General features: G+C 29.4%; 2 protein-coding genes across 2 annotated transcripts in view; both read right to left on the bottom strand.

Annotated features, from left to right (window-relative positions):
* Window positions 1-3,389, bottom strand: part of LOC111638064 (PRKR-interacting protein 1 homolog) — a 31,447-nt gene extending 28,058 nt beyond the window's left edge. The window contains exon 1 of the mRNA XM_023383694.1: window positions 3,147-3,389. Within this exon, the coding sequence (XP_023239462.1) occupies window positions 3,147-3,245 (99 nt within the window). The 5' untranslated portion in view covers window positions 3,246-3,389. The remainder of the gene's footprint in view (window positions 1-3,146) is intronic.
* Window positions 3,390-8,173: 4,784 nt separating this feature from the next.
* LOC111638067 (glutamyl-tRNA(Gln) amidotransferase subunit C, mitochondrial-like) lies at window positions 8,174-13,557 on the bottom strand. Its single transcript, XM_023383697.1, has 5 exons — window positions 13,431-13,557; window positions 13,310-13,357; window positions 13,066-13,229; window positions 9,530-9,633; window positions 8,174-8,264 (listed from the first exon to the last, which is right to left on the bottom strand). Exons 1-5 carry the CDS (start codon window positions 13,512-13,514, stop codon window positions 8,206-8,208), a joined length of 459 nt encoding a protein of 152 aa, XP_023239465.1. The 5' UTR covers window positions 13,515-13,557; the 3' UTR covers window positions 8,174-8,205.
* Between the last annotated feature and the right edge of the window lie 595 nt (window positions 13,558-14,152).

The following is a 14,152-nucleotide window of genomic DNA, read 5'->3' as shown; positions in this document are numbered from 1 at the left end:
AAAATTTCACAGAATATATACAGATACATTAATAAAAATAGTATTAATAATATAGATTGTTTAAAAAAAGCTGGTATTGTATACAGGTTAGAATGTGATTGTCAGAATCCATATATGTACATAGGTGAAACAGGGCGCATGTTAGAAGTTAGAATAAAAGAACATGAAGCGGCAATCAGATTGAAGTACAGTAATTCTCCGTGGTATGATCATACAAATAATAATAATTGTAAAATTAACCGAAATAATATAAAAATTCTGCATTTTGAAAAAGATGTTTATAAAAGAAAATTTAAAGAGCATTTAGAAATAAGAAAACAAAAAAATAATTTAATAAATCTCTCATAAGGTATGCAAATTGATTGCCGCTTGTATGAGTTAATAGATGGCGCTAAAACAAATTGAGATTGTATAGATTTTGTTTAAACATTGTAAAATTATTTTGTAAAAGAACTTTTTCATTGTAAACCTAATACTGGTATAATGTAAATGTTGTTTGTGTATCAAACGGTTTTACATACGTATATTAAGTTTTTGCTATGTTAACTGGTTTTACTACATCTGTTATACAACCCAAGTGTAAAAAAGTTTTATATGATTGTGAGTATTTTTTAGAAGTTTGTCTGTTGAAATTATAGTTGTTTGAGTTTTTAGATGTATATTAATATGGAGTACACAATTTTAGGTTGAAATATTGATTAGGGATGAAGACGGTTTGTCTCCCACTCCCTAATTTGAGATAAAAAAGAAACAATTTTTATAATTTACAAAATTGGAAAATCACTGAAGAGGGGTTGGAATACATTGTACCAACCCGAAATATATTTGTAGTCCAATGAAAAATAAAAGATAATTTGCTAACCAGATATTGCTGTAAGATACGTCTACCAAAGTGTTTTTGGATTACAGAGACGAATTTACAATTGTAATATAATGATAATGCTTGTTGTAGCTTCTTTCGATCTCATTCAGTATTGGTTTATGACAATTATCCAATTCGTTTACTTTCTCCACACTACTTTGTATGTTATCAAAAGACTTAGTTTACTTCTTTGAAGAAGTAAATGATACTGTTCGGAATTCCTAAATTGTCAATTTGTAATCACACTGCAATGTAATTTCGCGTTTGCTTTCATTGCCTCGATTATCACAATTAATGAAATCAGAATATAGTTAGTTTCAAACATTGTATTGTTTTAAAGATTAGCCAGAACATTTACAACCGATTTAGTTTGGCAACACATTCTGTCTTCATCCGATGATTTAAAAGCATTGCTCTTTGCAGCTTTGAGTGTTAATAATGCAAGGAAAAGTTTTAATGTAGAAATTGCCTTTTCCTTTCTACTTCGATTACAGCTTTCCTGTGCATCAAGATTTCCAGTTTGACTGTTCTCAATCCAGAAGTTGAAGTTGGCCTTCAAATTGAATGTTTGGAATAAGTCATGAAAAATCACAGTTGGATTTTTCGGATTTTTCACACAAACTTCTTTTATTAGTAGCTTAGAAAGTTTGGAGGTGAAGGTTTACATACAATAATCAACTGACGTTTCTGTCTTTACCAACATCTCTATATTGTCTATATACATATGTTTTCTGATGTGCCTGTGCACGAGGGCAATGAAGAGGAATGGCAGGGGGAAGACGACCACCCAGCAAACAGCAAAGCTTGTGCGTGCGAAACCTAAATTATATGTGATTGTTCAGACAGCATCGGGTGACTCAACCTCCGGGACATACTCAAAGCGGTGGCAGCAGTGACTGGCAGCCTCACTAGGATTGCCACCTGTCCGGATTTGACCTAGAGACTCCGGGATTGAGCGAGTTATCTCCGGGCTCCAGGGTTAATTAATATTTCTCCGGGTTGTGCAAATTGAAATAAATATGTAAAAAATTATATGCAAACTGTCGCATATATTTCTTCCCCCGTGTACCGAATTACTAGTGTGGTAGTCGTTGGCATAGGCACAGTACCGCTTTTTTTTTTTGCTTGTACGATTCATTCGTAATCATATATACCTCCAATCACCTCCAATATCCAATAGAGCTAGGTCACTTGCGTTACTCCTATCCAAGTCTCCCTAGTCGCTAACTGTAACTGATTTAGAACTGGCATGCACTGCAAATTATTCTTTGCATTGCAAAATGACATTGCGCATGCGTCAGGAACTTTTGTTCGAACAAACCTCACCTGCCCTCAGTCAGCGATTTTGAAAAGGTGGCAACGCTAAGCCTCACCTACAAAAGACTGGAAACGGGCTAGGAGTCGTCAGGTAGTGAGAGGAGGAGACTCTTTCAAAGGTGAGTGCAGAATATGTTTTCTTGGCCTTTTCCATTGTCAGTTAGAATGTGTTAAAGATAGCAAAATAGAAGCATGCTCGGTTTAGATGGGAGCGTTGGCATCAGAGAAAATGTTGCCTAATTAGCCATGTTAACTGGGCTTTTCTTTAGTTGTTGCTGATAAGAAGCATTAGAATATGTGGCCGGCTTGCTGCCTGTTAAACACGCAATAGACTTAGCAGAGGGAGAGTGGCACGACTCCCAATGGCACTCCCCAGAAGTAGTGGTCAAAAGATGGCGATCCTCATGTTTAGGGAGGTTTTAGGATTATCTAGTAAGTTCTAACAGAAATCGTATAAAATGCAGTTTCGAGATTTAGTTCTGAAAATTTTCACTTTTAAATTTTACCCCATTTTTGAGGGTCTCAAAAAAGTTCACACAGTATCATTTTGGGGGGCCTATATCTCGTGACGGGTTGCCCATACGGGCATGGCTTCTTTGACTTTTTTGTTCCTATCGATATGCTCTACAGCTCTGTTAAAGTCCCAATCCCGTCATTCAGTCCTAGATTTCAACCTACAAACTTTTTTATTATTTTGTTATTAAAATTAACTGCAGCATTTTTTCCAATTTCTCTTTATTTTTGACCGGTATTTTTATTTGGCTACTTTTTGGCTCTTTTATTTGACGTTGTTGGCGCCACTGATCACAAAGATCTGGCAACGTGCATCATGTTGTTTTCGTTTCTCACGACGAATTAACGTACTCGCGACTTTAATGCTAATTGTATATAATTCCGCGTATCTTTCCTCTCAATTTTATTATTATTATTAAATTAAACAATAAAATAGTACAAAAAACGTACTCACAGGATTTTCCATCAATCGTTCTAACCTCATTCGCTGCAAATCCGTGCAAGTTTTGGGAACAATAACATTTCGTTCCTTATTCTTCTTACTTTCATCCATATTTAGTATATATGTTATTTAATTCTCCGGATGAAACTTTATAGTTATAAACGAGGTAAAAGAATGATTAGAAATTTCACAAATTTCCAATTTCTTCGTTTCAAAAGCTTCCAACCATCAAAACAAACCAACACCGCCACTCCATTAAATATCATAAAATTCAGTGTTGCCAATCTATAAGTCAATATAAATACTGTAATACTGTACTTAAAAGTTAATGAACTTATAAAATATCGGATGTATGAAATATAAAATTATAAAATATTCAAACGTTTGAGAAATTTGTAATAAGTGATTACTGGAATTTTTACATTTTCAAAAAAATTCGTCGAAGTTATTTGCCAGGGGTGGACAAGCAAAAGTGGTTTTACAAAATGCATGGGAGCCGCAGTTCTGTACTTTTTTATTCTGTACCGTTACCGCAATTTTATTATATAATATAAATATAATATAAAACATATTGAATTTTTTTAGTAAATATATTTTCACAAAATTGTGGAAATAAAATTGTAAAAATATAATAAAAAGCAGAAATTAACACTTTCAGCAAGAGCCGCATTTGTCCATGTCTGTTATATGTACAGTGACCATATTTTTTGGGGGGAAATAAAGGACATATCGAAGAAAATCAAAAAATACCTTATAAAATTCATAAGTTTATAACATTTATTATGAAAATAGTAGCATACAACAATGTGTACATTAAAATTTTAAACAATCTGAATTATTACACATACACACATTGTAAAAATTTAAACAACATTAATTTTGATACTTTTCAGTAGAATTAATTTTTTTATAGCGCCGTTTCACGCTTTAAAGTCATAAAATTCCATACAGTTCATTTGAAAGTTGTATTTAACGGAAATACATGCTTCTGATGTGCTTACTTTTAAATGGGTTTTTTCATTCATCCGCATATTATTCAGCAATGAAAATATTCGTTCAACAGAGGCATTAGATCCAGGGAGACAAAGAAAATTCTACGATTTTACAAATGTTTTTGAAAACAATTTCTTTTGCTGTAAAATGTTCAAAAATCTCAATCCACCTTTGATGGCAGGGCTGGTTATTCTGTCACCATTCGTCGATCTTTTCGTTTGTGACATATTTTTTTACACATGAAACTTCATCAAATAATTCACCGTCGAGTATATTTACGGACCAATGATTCGAAATAAAGATATAGCTTTCCTCTACTTTCGCCCACAAAGGGATTTCGCATAATGTGACCCATTCAAACACCTCTATTTCAATAAAAAACATGTCCCAATTATTTAGATAATCTATGCACGTTTGATAAAATGTGTACACAGCATCATTGAATTTTTTGGCTTGTATATTTTCTGATTTTTCTAATGCTAAAACCACTTTTCTAATAACAATAGGAAGAAACCCCTCATTTTTTCTTTCAACTAACTTCAGCTTTAATTAACAAGTGTATCATCCATCAACTAGAGAGTTAAAAAACTATCACAAAAATCCCCATAAGAGTGTCCACCCCCTGGTACTGTCAGTGGGCCGTTTGGTTGGCGACACACTGCACTACTGCGCTCTATGTAGCAATGCAACACTGGTCGTGATGGCGTATACAAAACTAACTTGTTCAATATATTATTAAAAAAAATTTTTTTAAACTTTGCGTCAACTTTACAAAATAAAGGACAAAATGCCTATTTTAGAAAATAAATAAAGTTAAAGGACAGAGCAGTGAAATAAAGGACTGTCCTCTTAAATAAAGGACGTATGGTCACTGTAGTTATATGCCATTCGAACTTTGCAGACATTGCTATACCGGTACGTTTTGTACCAGCGTACGCTACTTCTTCCGATTTCTTTACGCATGTATTTTTAATCAGTCCGAAGATGATACAATGCATGATGATACAAGATGATACAATGCATTGTATCATCTTGTATCATCATCTATATACAATACAATGTAATCGGGGCCGTCGAAAGTTTATACCGATCCCGGGATACAGCGGGCTGATATTTCCATATTTTTTTAAACCAATGAAATACGTAGAATGTTTCTTTATTAAAAAGTCGTCTCAAATATTTTATTTTCTGTTATAACATTAATTTTAAAGGTGTAGAAATCACTACCGGTTCCTAAGTTTTTTCTGGGCTCGGGGAATATCCCCAGTTACCCCTCTCGACGGTCTTGAATATACTGTATACATAAGGCACAAATAATACGATTGGGAGATGCTATCGGGGCTTTTTTTTGTGGTGTGGTCTATCAACGAGGCCAATGATAAAGACAGGCCAGGGCGCGTGACCAACTTAGTGCTATGGGATGCAAAACGTGTTTGCTCCTGTATATATACAAATACATTATATAGTAGATTTATTGTGTAATAAAGTTTAATTAGAAAACTTATTTATGAAAATTCTGCTATGAATATAAATAATTATAAAAATAATGTAACATAGATTTTTAAAATAATTTTATTAAAATTTCTTACAAAAAAAATTTTTTTTACAGTTACATAAGTATTACATACAGAATATTATACATACTTTTTATACAGGTGATATATATTTTTTTCACATTTTTACAGATACTATATTGACAGAAGTACAAATTAATTAGACACTGAAAAGCCAGAGATAAAATGATTTAAACTAACAGAATATTTATTTTCCTTGAAAATGATTTTTAGATTCGTCATTTCAGTTTCACATAATTACAAATATAATCAAACACCAAACATTTGCTGAGCTTATTATTTACTATTCAAACGCTTTCAGCCTACTTCTAATAGGCCATCCTCAAGAAATTACTGTTCTACTATCGAATACAAAGCTTTCGAACAATTTTTAAATTTAAAATTTTAACATATTTTTAAAATTCAAAACGTAAAATACTAAATATTTAACCAAAAAATAACATATTATATACAATGTAAAAATAAACCTATATAACGTATAATATACATTAAACGAGTTAAAATACCATCGCCACAAGTTTAAGGGTTTTTAATTCCCATTTGTTTTTCTATTACGTATTTCCATGCTGTTGGAAGAGCATTGGCATCCTTGGCGTTTAAGCAGTTGTTATTTATTTTGCTCTTATATATCTCCATTTTTCATACCAAAGGCAATAGTTGGGGAATGGACCGGTTTAATTATCTTTGCCTCATCCCACTTTACACTTGCCCCATCCGTTTGTGCCATAATTGCCAAGATGTTGTTGTTGTGCCCTTTACTGACGTCATATATGTGTTCTTTTATACGCACCTCCAAGTTTCTTGTGGTGATACCCACATAATCTTTCGCCACTCCTAATTGCTGATTTTCAAAAGGAATTCTATAAACTCCAGCCTTTTCTTTCATTCCTACCTCGTCCTTATCATTCCTTAACAATTTGTAGATGTTTGGCTCCCGTTTATACACAGTTCTGGTGTCTTTATACTTACATAATTCCTCCATTATTCCCTCTACATTCTTGTTATATGTAAATTTAATAAATTTATTTTTTCTACCATCCCGTTTGCTTGCCCCTTGTTTGTAACCCTTGACCAATCCGTTAATTGTAGACGTTTTGCATCCTAAATTTTTCGCAACCTTCTTGATTCTGTTAATCTCGTTAAATCGATCCTGTATGTTGGTGCAATATAAGAATGCTCTTTTTATATTTTATATAAAAAATGGAGATATATAAGAGCAAAATAAATAACAACTGCTTAAACGCCAAGGACGCCAATGCTCTTCCAACAGCATGGAAATACGTGATAGAAAAACAAATGGGAATTAAAAACCCTTAAACTTGTGGCGATGGTATTTTAACTCGTTTAATGTATATTATACGTTATATAGGTTTATTTTTACATTGGTAAATTTTTACATTGGTTTATTTTATTGGTAATATAGTTTCAGGAACATTTTCATTCAAAAATGTTCCTGAAAAATTCATTCTGAAATATATAATATTTCAGAATGAATTTTTATTAATAGTATTTTTAAAGTTTTCTTTGCAAGGTAACACAGTATTTAAATTAATTCAATATCATGACCTTTATATGACAAAATTACAAAGCTTTTAAATCTTAATTTTTTTTTTTCACTTTCTAATAACTGCATGTAACTGATATAATTAGAACCACTTAAACTCCCTGTAATATCCAAATCTTTCCTCTATGTTAACATTCCGAAACTTTGATAACAGAAGATAATCTAAATTTTAATTATTAAACATATATGGAATCAGTTTTACAAAAGCTTCACTTGTAATTAATGCCTGAAAAGTTTGAGATGTTAATATATTTGTTATAGGTAATGCTGATTTCCACTTTTTTAGTCATAAAATCATCCACAACCACTGTCCAAGCTGTTAGATCCATTGAAATTCATTTTAATATGTTTTTTAATCAAAAACAAGTATGGTGTGTTGTTTGAGAAACACAAAAGAACAATCACTACTAATGAGTACAATTGAGATACACAAACTTCACACACGTGTGTAACTCAACTCTAGTTAAACTGACTTTTGGCAATCTGCTTTTTATTGTTGCAAAATATGTTTCTAAAGCTGTAGATGTCATTTTTGATATAAAAAAAGTGGGGACCAAAAATTGGTCCTCACTGACAAGATGTCTGTTCAAACATTGGTCCTTACAAGTGAGTTCCACCAACACAAGTGCTTACCAATACCTAACCAGAGAGACCTGTCCATATGGAGTATGTCCACCCCAAACTGCTAAGCAGCATTCACAACATCCTGGCTCAATGACTTCTGACTATCACCGCTAGTAACTGTGTTCATCCTTAAGCTTTGGACATGTGTTATTTTATATATGCATTTTGTTTATCAGTCTTTCTTAATACATTTTGAAATATTGTGCACACAAAAAGCTATATTGATAAAATAATTTTATTTATTACTTAATACAAAATACTAACAAACAAACAAAAATTAAATAAATAATTTATTTCCTATAAATCTTGCAACTACTTAATTTTCCTTGTGTTTATGTTCTTTTTGTTCTTCATTTTCAACATTAGGAATTTTTGCTAGAGAGAAAAAAAAATTTAAAATTACTTTTAAAACTATTTATATCAATTGTAACTTTCATTGTTTTAATTAAAAAATAATTTAACAGCACCTAATATAGCCCAAAAATTCACTAAATTATAAAAATATTAATTCAATTGATTAGAAATTAATCCATTTAAAATACTTAAATAAGAGTTAAATTATAGGCACTGTATATTAATATACAATTATACAAAATAATTTTTATGTTATATAAAAATGACATGATTAATAAGAAATATTATGTCAAAGCATCTAGCTTATTGATTACACTAAGGGGGATTTGCCTTCTGCTTGCTTCACTCACTTGCCTTACAGAGTTCACCCATCTGTTCAAAAATTTTATGATGATTCATTGATTACCAGTGCCACAATTTCTATTTTTCCTCTTGCTGTCATAGAGGGCCAAACTCACCCACTTGCATCACTCACTGCCCATGAGATTTGACCCTTATTTCCAATTTAGACTATTCATAAAAAAATTTTGTGACAGTTCAATTCCTGGTGCTGCTGTTATATATGTATAAAATTTTCAGGGATAGTTTGATCTAGATACATTGATTTCCATTAGTCATCATCTGGTCATCCTGTACCATTGTGGGTTTGGGTAAATCCATGAAAATCATAAAAAAAATCTTTCTTAATGCATGAAAAGTGGAAAGAGTTAAAAGAGAATGTATTGAATTTTCTTGTTACTACAGCAAAACATATCGAAAACAATCCTTTACAAAATGGAAATTTGCCTAAATGGAAAGAAAATCTAAAAACAATGATTTCTTATGTAAAACATTATCATAAGCCAGAAATGGAAGACTTGGAAACAAATTGCGTAATATAACCTAAGTAAAGCAGAACTTTTCAGCATAACAATAGCTAAATTGTAAATCAGAATTAACACCGTAAGTTGCAGATTCAGATCAAAGACTGTAACTAGTCATCAAGAAGTAGACTATCATTTATTTCCTTTATTAAAATTTATTTTCATTGTCTGGAAATTAGTTGTGACAATACAACACTGCTGTTTCCCCTACCTCTCTAAAAGAGTTAATTAATTAATAGAAACATAGCCCTTTATAAAATGAAAACCTGCAAAAAATGGAAAATTCTGCTTGATACAGTAGCTTTATATTTTAACTAGATTTTTTGTATATTTTAAAATGTAATTATTTATTAAATTATTAATAAAATAATTTACTTAGTATTACAGATAAACACTATAAATAACATTAAATTTTATAGTCACCTTTAGGTGCAACAAAATAATATTCCTTTACATTCTGAGCATTTTTTAATATGAGATCTCTATAATTTCCATCTTTTACTATATCTTCTTGTAAATATAGTTCCCTACAAATTCATTGAAAATTATTAAAATAAATAGTATTATAATCAATATGTACTATCAATTTTTATTTAAAACTGATTTTACATAATTTTCAATCATTATATAATTACTAAACATAGTTATGTACTAAATGCTTAAATTCAAGTTAAAACTATAAAATTATAATGTACTGAAATATTTAACATTGTAATTATCCGTTAGGGGCTGTCCATAAATTATGTAAGGTATTTTGGGGTGGGGGGTCAAGGATTTCTTACGATTTCTTACTCAGGTAGGGGGTAATAGATCTCATCTTACGTAATATTCTTATTTTTATTTTTTGTTCTCGTTGAGTGGTAGCGTTTTGAATTCGGCTTCAATTTGGCGATTTCTATTAAGAACGCTCGTTGTCTCGTTTGACGTGATAGAGTAATAACGCTAGCAGATTCACGCTCTACACATTTTTTGTTATGGGAGAAAGTCCGTGTAGTGGTTTCTTTCTCTTGTTTTTTATTAGATTAAGTGCACCACTCCTATGGATGTTTAACACTAAGAATACATAAACCAAAATACACGATACAAAATAANTTAAAAATATTCTTTTTTGTGGTAAACTTTTAATACTTATTACTATATTCTAGACATGTTAATACTTAAATATACTTGTATATTTAAGGATCGGGTCAAAATATACTTGTGGCCCAAAACTCCATGACTTCTTCCAATGTGGCCCAGAGAAACAGAAAGGTTGGACACCCCTGTTTTATAGCAAAATAAATTGCTTTCAAAAACATTTGTAAAATCATAGAATATTCTTTACGTCTCCCTGGATCTAATGCCCCCCGTCGAATGAATATTTTCTTTGGTGAATAATATGTGGATGAATGAAAAAACCCATTTAAAAGTAAGCATATTAAAAGCATGTATTTCTGTCAAATACAATTTTCAAATGAACTGTATGGAATTTTATGAATTTTTAAAGGGGAGGGGATCAAAGAAAATATTACCGTTTCTTATACAGGGGTGGGTGGGGTTCTAGAATGGCCAAAATTACCCTTACGTAATTTACGGATGGCCCCTTAGCAATGTTAAATGTGTAACCAAATTAGAAAAACATAGCTAACCATATTATTAAATATGAAATTTGTTTTCCCTTCCTCATTCAGTGTTTAAAAAATAATTTAAATAATTTGCCTGTAAGATTTTTACAAATATCCCAAAAGAAATTATATGTAATTGCTTTTGAAATATAAAATTTTAAAAACGTTTACTCTGCATCTACAATAATTTATATATTTTTGTCAATAATTTCTGTTAGAGTTTGTGTTCACTCATTTTCTGATTATAATATCTTTAACAGAAACTAAGATTATCAGCACAAAACCTTTCTCACTAATTTCTAGCCTTAATAACAGGAGTACAAACGTTTTCGGCCTTCTGATATTTTAAAAGACATCACCAAAGAATTGTTTAGTGATGTCTTTTAAAATATTTGTATTAAAAAGTTTGATTAAGTTGAACAAAAATATTTGCAATTATAATAACTTTTAGTTTAAACATTGTCTTTATTATCAAATAGTTTTGCTTCTTTTTGTCAACAATATAAGTGTGTTACTAACAAATTCAAATAGTAGAGTAAAAATATAAATAATAATAAATGGCTAATGGACATGTTATGGATATGGTGACCATACGTCCTTTATTTAAGAGGACAGTCCTTTATTTCACTGTTCTGTCCTTTAACTTTATTTATTTTCTAAAATAAGCATTTTGTCCTTTATTTTGTAAAGTCGGCACAAAGTTTAAAAAAGTTTTTAAAATAATACCAAAANAATGTGGTTGTTTTTTTTTCTCGTCCAATATTCGGAAATAACAACTTTTTAAACTTTTTCAGCTTTGTATTACGGATTAAACGTATTTTAAACTTTGTTTAAAATAAGTTTAATCCTTAAACAATAAAAACATAGAATACTCCAGGTTCAATTACTGAAGTCAGAATGTTTTTCTTTAGATAAGCAATTTATTAGTATTTACACGGAAATAAAAATATAAAACTGAACGATACAAGTACGTTTCGGTTCATTAATCAATGTATAGTTTTAAAAACAATTTGAAGGTTAATATTATAAATAATTTTATTTCTTATAATTGTTTACATTTTCTAAGCATAATGCTGAATATAATTTTTAGCTTATTTACTATCAATAGTGATTTTTAATAAAATATATTTTTCAATTATTGTAATGGTTGTTGATAAGATGAAAATACTAGCGTATTGAAGTGAATGCATCTTGTTTTTATTTACCTGAAAGTCACCATTAGAATATGTGAGAAACATATCAGATTTAAGTATATTGAAGAGAAAGATTAGTCACATTAGAAAATGTCAAAGTTACTTCAAACCAGATGTAAAATTTTATTTAATTTCGAAGAATATGCTAATAATAACAATTTACTAATTAAATTATCAAATCTTGAAGTAAGAATGTTCTTCCCTGTCATTAACGAAATACAAAAACATTTGAAATATTGTAAAAACTTTAGGAAGAAAATATAAATATTAAAATATTTTAATATTTAACATTATCAATAGTTTATAATATACCTCTATTCTAAATTATATACAATATTCTATATAATTCAAAGAAATATAAGTAATAATATCAACAAAATTTATGCTAATAAAAATTACCATATCATCTTAATAAAATTAATTACAATTAATAATCTAATTAAAAATAATAATTTATACATTTTAAACATAACCGCAAACAACTTTTATTTAATTTAAAAGCAGATTTTGTAATGTTAAATATTAAAATTTATTGAATTCTATTAATAATAATAATAATAAAATTTTATGTGCTACTTAGAGTGTTGCCAAAAGCAATATAAAATTGAAGTGGACATTTTCTAAATAATATCAAAATTTTAATTAGTAGATAGACAATTTCATTTAAGTTATAACAATCGTTCTTTCTGAACATATTAACAAATATCGATTTACTTTATTATATAAACATATCGAGAAATCGTAATCATAAATATCATATAATGAACAGGAAAAATTAAATTTTAAGGGAACTTGCATGTGTAAATTTGTGCATATTATCATTTATTTATACACACTCATAAATAATAAAAGAAAGAAATGATAAATAAATCAAAGAAAAACAAATAAATACATTAGAGTAAAATTTTTATACGTTTAAACGAATTTTTAATACAAATTTCTTCTTTTTATAACATCTAAAACACTAATTAAAGAATCGGATATATCGTTAATTATTTTGATTAATTATTAAGATTTGCTTACTATTTGCTTACTTTTTTCTATACAAAGTTATTTTATCACGTTTAATAAATTACCATTAAAACTATTTTTTTTAATTAATGCAAATTCGATTTTATTTTTTACGTAAATTTAAAATTTACCATTTATCTTAAATTCTTACCTATCTTCTAAAGTCGTTATTAATGGTTCAACATCAGTTGTATCAACAGTTGATAACAGATCAGCAAACTGAACAGCTTCTTCTAAACTTTTAATTGCATCTTCGTTAGCAAAATCAACAAGAGAAATACGTTCTAACTCCTCAACTGTAGAGTGATCGACTTGCTTAAATATTTAGAAAAAAAAAATTTGCAATTAATATCTAAGTTATATGAATTTAATTTAAATGACAGAGATATCGTTACCACTGTATTCTTTTTTGGATCTACTTTGCTTACTGGTGTCTGTGGAACCTATTAAATAAAAATCAACTAAATATTATGCTGCTCTTTCTTTTAATTTTCAGTTTATAAAAAACTTTCTTACTTTCGATAAAAAGCATTTTGTATTCACAGATATTGCACTTAATTTTGAAGTACAAGATAAGAAAATCCTAATACTAGAAAACATCTCAACACGTGTTTACCGAAACCATGCTTTTAGCGACCGAGGCGCCAAAGTTGGCGATATTCAAAATATCCCTTCAAAAATACCTTAATTTTGTTGAAAACTTGAATATTTTGTTTTTTATAACAGAGTCATTATGGATTATCCATTGACTCTGTTATATATATATATATATATATATAAGTAATCGAATATATAAAATGTAAATTTTATTAATAAGTATATGTAAAGATGATTTTTACAAAAAGTATGATGAATTCTTCCTCGAGATTTTGATCGTAATATGGTATACATTAATGAATACATATACAGTAGAGCGTCGTTTATCCGAATCAATTGGGGACTGGGGTGGTTCGGATAACTTATTTTTCGGATAACGAATCATGTACGAAAAAATATATTAATTTATCCCATGTTGAAATTTTTCTCCGTTGCGTGTTGCTTCGCGTTGAATTTTTGTCGATGTTAAGCCTAACAAAAACTTTGCCACACTAAAAAATTATTTTTTTATTTTGTACAAACAAAATAAATTTATTGAAAAATATAAAAACAATAAAAAATTATACTTCAGATGTTAATTTAGTATCAAAAACGTAAAATATTTGAGTAGCCCAAGAAATAGCCGAAGATTGCAGCGTCAC

Source organism: Centruroides sculpturatus, unplaced genomic scaffold, assembly GCF_000671375.1.
Source record: "Centruroides sculpturatus isolate CEXI.00-Female unplaced genomic scaffold, Cexi_2.0 scaffold1077, whole genome shotgun sequence".
NCBI lineage: Eukaryota > Metazoa > Arthropoda > Arachnida > Scorpiones > Buthidae > Centruroides > Centruroides sculpturatus.
The sequence above is the reverse complement of the archived record's forward strand: the minus strand, read 5'-3'. Positions and strand labels throughout refer to the sequence as shown.